This window comes from Telmatherina bonti (assembly GCF_933228915.1).
Source record: "Telmatherina bonti genome assembly, chromosome: 1".
NCBI classification, from domain to species: Eukaryota; Metazoa; Chordata; class Actinopteri; order Atheriniformes; family Telmatherinidae; genus Telmatherina; species Telmatherina bonti.
In genome coordinates this window covers 45,637,390-45,642,389 of record NC_136619.1, presented here as the reverse complement: position 1 = coordinate 45,642,389, position 5,000 = coordinate 45,637,390, and the positions used below count along the sequence as shown (strand labels likewise).

General features: G+C 62.6%; 1 protein-coding gene across 1 annotated transcript in view; it reads right to left on the bottom strand.

Moving 5' to 3' along the window:
- Positions 1-238: 238 nt before the first annotated feature.
- LOC306755629 (chymotrypsin A-like) overlaps positions 239-5,000 on the bottom strand; it is a gene marked incomplete at both ends in the record, with an annotated part of 6,716 nt that continues 1,954 nt past the window's right edge. Inside the window, 4 exons of the mRNA XM_079240100.1 lie at positions 239-400; positions 4,353-4,486; positions 4,577-4,757; positions 4,833-4,911. Of these exons, the coding sequence (XP_079096226.1) occupies positions 239-400; positions 4,353-4,486; positions 4,577-4,757; positions 4,833-4,911 (556 nt within the window). The remainder of the gene's footprint in view (positions 401-4,352; positions 4,487-4,576; positions 4,758-4,832; positions 4,912-5,000) is intronic.

Sequence of the window (5,000 nt, the reverse complement as noted above, 5' to 3'; positions counted from 1 at the left end):
TTTTTGTTAAACAGTCAGTATAATAATTATGCTAACCATCCGTATAAAACCCATGCTAACAGTCATGCTAACACCCAGGCTAATGATCATGCTAACACGCAAGCTAAAACTTACATTCATGCTAATATTCTTGCTAGTGCACATAAAGGTGAGATGAAGATGTAAACAAACACGGACAAATCAACTCATAGTTTAATGTTTTATTGACGATCAGGAGGAATTGAGCTGCTGAGCATGCTCAGTTGGCAGCAATGGTCTGGTCCATCCAGGCGCGCAGCTCGGTGACGCGAGCATAAACACCGGGCATGGTGGGGGTGCAGGTTCCACTTCCCCAGGACACGATGCCCACCAGAGTCCAGGCGCCGCCCTTCTGGCACACCAGAGGACCACCAGAGTCTCCCTGAAAGACAGCACATCAATGAAGGAGGAGCAGCAGGAGGAGGAGCAGGAGGAGGAGCAGCAGGAGGAGGAGCTGCAGCAGGAGGAGGAGCAGCAGGAGGAGGAGCTGCAGCAGGAGGAGCAGCAGGAGGAGGAGCTGCAGCAGGAGGAGCAGCAGGAGGAGGAGCTGCAGCAGGAGGAGGAGCAGCAGGAGGAGGAGCAGCAGCAGGAGGAGCAGCAGCAGGAGGAGAAGCAGGAGGAGGAGCAGCAGGAGGAGGAGCAGGAGGAGGAGCAGCAGCAGCAGGAGGAGCAGCAGGAGGAGGAGCTGCAGCAGGAGGAGCAGCAGGAGGAGGAGCTGCAGCAGGAGGAGCAGGAGGAGGAGCTGCAGCAGGAGGAGGAGCAGCAGGAGGAGGAGCAGCAGCAGGAGGAGCAGCAGGAGGAGGAGCTGCAGCAGGAGGAGCAGCAGGAGGAGGAGCAGCAGCAGGAGGAGGAGCAGGAGGAGGAGCAGCAGCAGCAGGAGGAGCAGCAGGAGGAGCAGCAGGAGGAGGAGCTGCAGCAGGAGGAGCAGCAGGAGGAGGAGCTGCAGCAGGAGGAGGAGCAGCAGGAGGAGGAGCTGCAGCAGGAGGAGCAGCAGGAGGAGGAGCTGCAGCAGGAGGAGGAGCAGGAGGAGGAGCAGCAGGAGGAGCAGCAGGAGGAGGAGGAGCTGCAGCAGGAGGAGGAGCTGCAGCAGGAGGAGGAGCAGGAGGAGGAGGAACAGCAGGAGGAGGAGCAGCAGGAGGAGGAGCAGCAGTAGAAGGAGCAGCAGGAGGAGCAGCAGCAGCAGGAGGAGCAGCAGCAGGAGGAGCAGCAGCAGCAGGAAGAGCAGCAGGAGGAGCAGCAGTAGAAGGAGCAGCAGGAGGAGCAGCAGCAGCAGGAGGAGCAGCAGCAGGAGGAGCAGCAGCAGCAGGAAGAGCAGCAGCAGCAGGAAGAGCAGCAGGAGGAGCAGCAGTAGAAGGAGCAGCAGGAGGAGCAGCAGCAGCAGGAAGAGCAGCAGGAGGAGCAGCAGTAGAAGGAGCAGCAGGAGGAGCAGCAGCAGCAGGAGGAGCAGCAGCAGGAGGAGCAGCAGCAGCAGGAAGAGCAGCAGGAGGAGCAGCAGTAGAAGGAGCAGCAGGAGGAGCAGCAGCAGCAGGAAGAGCAGCAGGAGGAGCAGCAGTAGAAGGAGCAGCAGGAGGAGCAGCAGGAGGAGCAGCAGCAGGAGGAGGAGCAGCAGTAGAAGGAGCAGCAGGAGGAGCAGCAGCAGCAGGAGGAGCAGCAGCAGCAGGAAGAGCAGCAGGAGGAGCAGCAGCAGGAGGAGCAGCAGGAGGAGCAGCAGCAGCAGGAAGAGCAGCAGGAGGAGCAGCAGCAGTAGAAGGAGCAGCAGGAGGAGCAGCAGCAGCAGGAAGAGCAGCAGGAGGAGCAGCAGCAGGAGGAGGAGCAGCAGGAGGAGCAGCAGTAGAAGGAGCAGCAGGAGGAGCAGCAGCAGCAGGAGGAGCAGCAGCAGCAGGAAGAGCAGCAGGAGGAGCAGCAGCAGGAGGAGCGGCAGCAGGAGGAGGAGCAGCAGGAGGAGCAGCAGGAGGAGGAGCAGCAGGAGGAGCAGCAGCAGGAGGAGCAGCAGGAGGAGCAGCAGCAGGAGGAGGAGCAGGAGGAGGAGCTGCAGCAGGAGGAGGAGCAGCAGGAGGAGCAGCAGCAGCAGGAGGAGCAGCAGCAGGAGGAGGAGCAGCAGCAGCAGGAAGAGCAGCAGGAGGAGCAGCAGTAGAAGGAGCAGCAGGAGGAGCAGCAGGAGGAGGAGCAGCAGGAGGAGGAGCAGCAGGAGGAGGAGCTGCAGCAGGAGGAGGAGCAGCAGGAGGAGGAGCAGCAGCAGGAGGAGCAGCAGCAGGAGGAGCAGCAGGAGGAGGAGCTGCAGCAGGAGGAGCAGCAGGAGGAGGAGCTGCAGCAGGAGGAGGAGCAGCAGGAGGAGGAGCAGCAGCAGGAGGAGGAGCAGCAGGAGGAGGAGCAGCAGCAGGAGGAGCAGCAGCAGGAGGAGCAGCAGGAGGAGGAGCTGCAGCAGGAGGAGCAGCAGGAGGAGGAGCTGCAGCAGGAGGAGGAGCAGCAGGAGGAGGAGCAGCAGCAGGAGGAGCAGCAGCAGGAGGAGCTGCAGCAGGAGGAGCAGCAGGAGGAGGAGCTGCAGCAGGAGGAGGAGCTGCAGCAGGAGGAGGAGCAGGAGGAGGAGGAACAGCAGGAGGAGGAACAGCAGCAGGAGGAGCAGCAGTAGAAGGAGCAGCAGGAGGAGCAGCAGCAGCAGGAGGAGCAGCAGCAGGAGGAGCAGCAGCAGCAGGAAGAGCAGCAGGAGGAGCAGCAGTAGAAGGAGCAGCAGGAGGAGCAGCAGCAGCAGGAAGAGCAGCAGGAGGAGCAGCAGTAGAAGGAGCAGCAGGAGGAGCAGCAGCAGCAGGAGGAGCAGCAGCAGCAGGAAGAGCAGCAGGAGGAGCAGCAGCAGGAGGAGCGGCAGCAGGAGGAGGAGCAGCAGCAGGAGGAGCGGCAGCAGGAGGAGGAGCAGCAGGAGGAGCAGCAGGAGGAGGAGCAGCAGGAGGAGCAGCAGCAGGAGGAGCAGCAGGAGGAGGAGCTGCAGCAGGAGGAGGAGCAGGAGGAGGAGCTGCAGCAGGAGGAGGAGCAGGAGGAGGAGCAGCAGGAGGAGCAGCAGCAGCAGGAGGAGCAGCAGGAGGAGCAGCAGGAGGAGGAGCTGCAGCAGGAGGAGCAGCAGGAGGAGGAGGAACAGCAGGAGGAGGAGCAGCAGGAGGAGCAGCAGGAGGAGGAGCTGCAGCAGGAGGAGGAGCAGCAGCAGGAGGAGCAGCAGGAGGAGCAGCAGCAGGAGGAGGAGGAGCAGCAGGAGGAGCAGCAGGAGGAGCAGCAGCAGGAGGAGGAGCAGGAGGAGGAGCTGCAGCAGGAGGAGGAGCAGCAGGAGGAGCAGCAGCAGCAGGAGGAGCAGCAGTAGAAGGAGCAGCAGGAGGAGCAGCAGCAGCAGGAGGAGCAGCAGTAGAAGGAGCAGCAGGAGGAGCAGCAGCAGGAGGAGGAGCAGCAGCAGCAGGAGGAGCAGCAGGAGGAGGAGCAGCAGGAGGAGGAGCAGCAGCAGGAGGAGCAGCAGCAGGAGGAGCAGCAGGAGGAGCAGCAGCAGGAGGAGCAGCAGGAGGAGCAGCAGCAGGAGGAGGAGCAGCAGGAGGAGCAGCAGCAGGAGGAGCAGCAGGAGGAGGAGCAGCAGGAGGAGGAGCTGCAGCAGGAGGAGCAGCAGCAGCAGGAGGAAGAGCAGCAGGAGGAGGAGCAGCAGGAGGAGCAGCAGCAGGAGGAGGAGGAGCAGCAGGAGGAGGAGCAGCAGGAGGAGCAGCAGCAGGAGGAAGAGCAGCAGGAGGAGGAGCAGCAGGAGGAGGAGCTGCAGCAGGAGGAGCAGCAGCAGCAGGAGGAGGAGGAGCAGCAGGAGGAAGAGCAGCAGGAGGAGGAGCAGCAGGAGGAGGAGGAGCAGCAGGAGGAGCAGCAGCAGCAGGAGGAGGAGGAGCAGCAGGAGGAAGAGCAGCAGGAGGAGGAGCAGCAGGAGGAGGAGGAGCAGCAGGAGGAGGAGCAGCAGGAGGAGGAGGAGCAGCAGGAGGAGCAGCAGCAGCAGGAAGAGCAGGAGGAGGAGCAGCAGCAGGAGGAGCAGCAGCAGCAGGAAGAGCAGCAGGAGGAGGAGCAGCAGGAGGAGCAGCAGCAGCAGGAGGAGCAGCAGCAGCAGGAAGAGCAGCAGGAGGAGCAGCAGCAGCAGGAGGAGCAGCAGCAGCAGGAAGAGCAGGAGGAGGAGGAGCAGCAGGAGGAGCAGCAGCAGCAGGAAGAGCAGGAGGAGGAGGAGCAGCAGCAGGAGGAAGAGCAGCAGCAGGAGGAGCAGCAGGAGGAGCAGCAGCAGGAGGAGGAGGAGCAGCAGGAGGAGCGGTATGGCTGATGAAGGAGGCGCTCACCATGCAGGACGAAGCTCCGGAGGCGCCGGCGCAGATCATCAGGTCGGTGATCTTGTTGCCCCAGTAACCGCGGCAGGCAGTGTTGGTGAGGAGGGGGAGGGTGGCCTGCTGCAGGCGGGCCGGGGTGTCAGGAGCTGCAACACGTTAGGACTCATGTCAGGATGCACATGTATGTTAGCTGACCCGTCGGCACACACTGCTCTATGATTGGCTGGCACGCTCACCGTTGTAGCGGGTCAGACCCCAGCCGGACGTTACACACTTCATGCCTCCAGGGTAGTTGTCTCCGGTCTCCGCCACGCACACGGGAGAAACACGCATGTTGAGCTGGGCGGGGGAGGCCAGCTTGATGAGCAGGATGTCGTTGTTGATGGTGTAGCCGTTGTACTGGGGGTGTTTGAACACCTAACAGGAAATACATCGTTAGGTTTGGAACAGAAACAGGAAGACAATGGAAGGTGAAGGCGGAGTCATGCTCACCTTGCCCACTCCCATCACCTGGATGTCCTCAGCATTGGACGAGCGATCATGTTCCCCGAGGATCACACGGTGAGATGTTCTGCATATGGAAAGCATCATGACATTATGTCCTGTTCAGGTGTGGACAGGTATGGACAGGTGTAGACACATATGGACAGGTGTGGACAG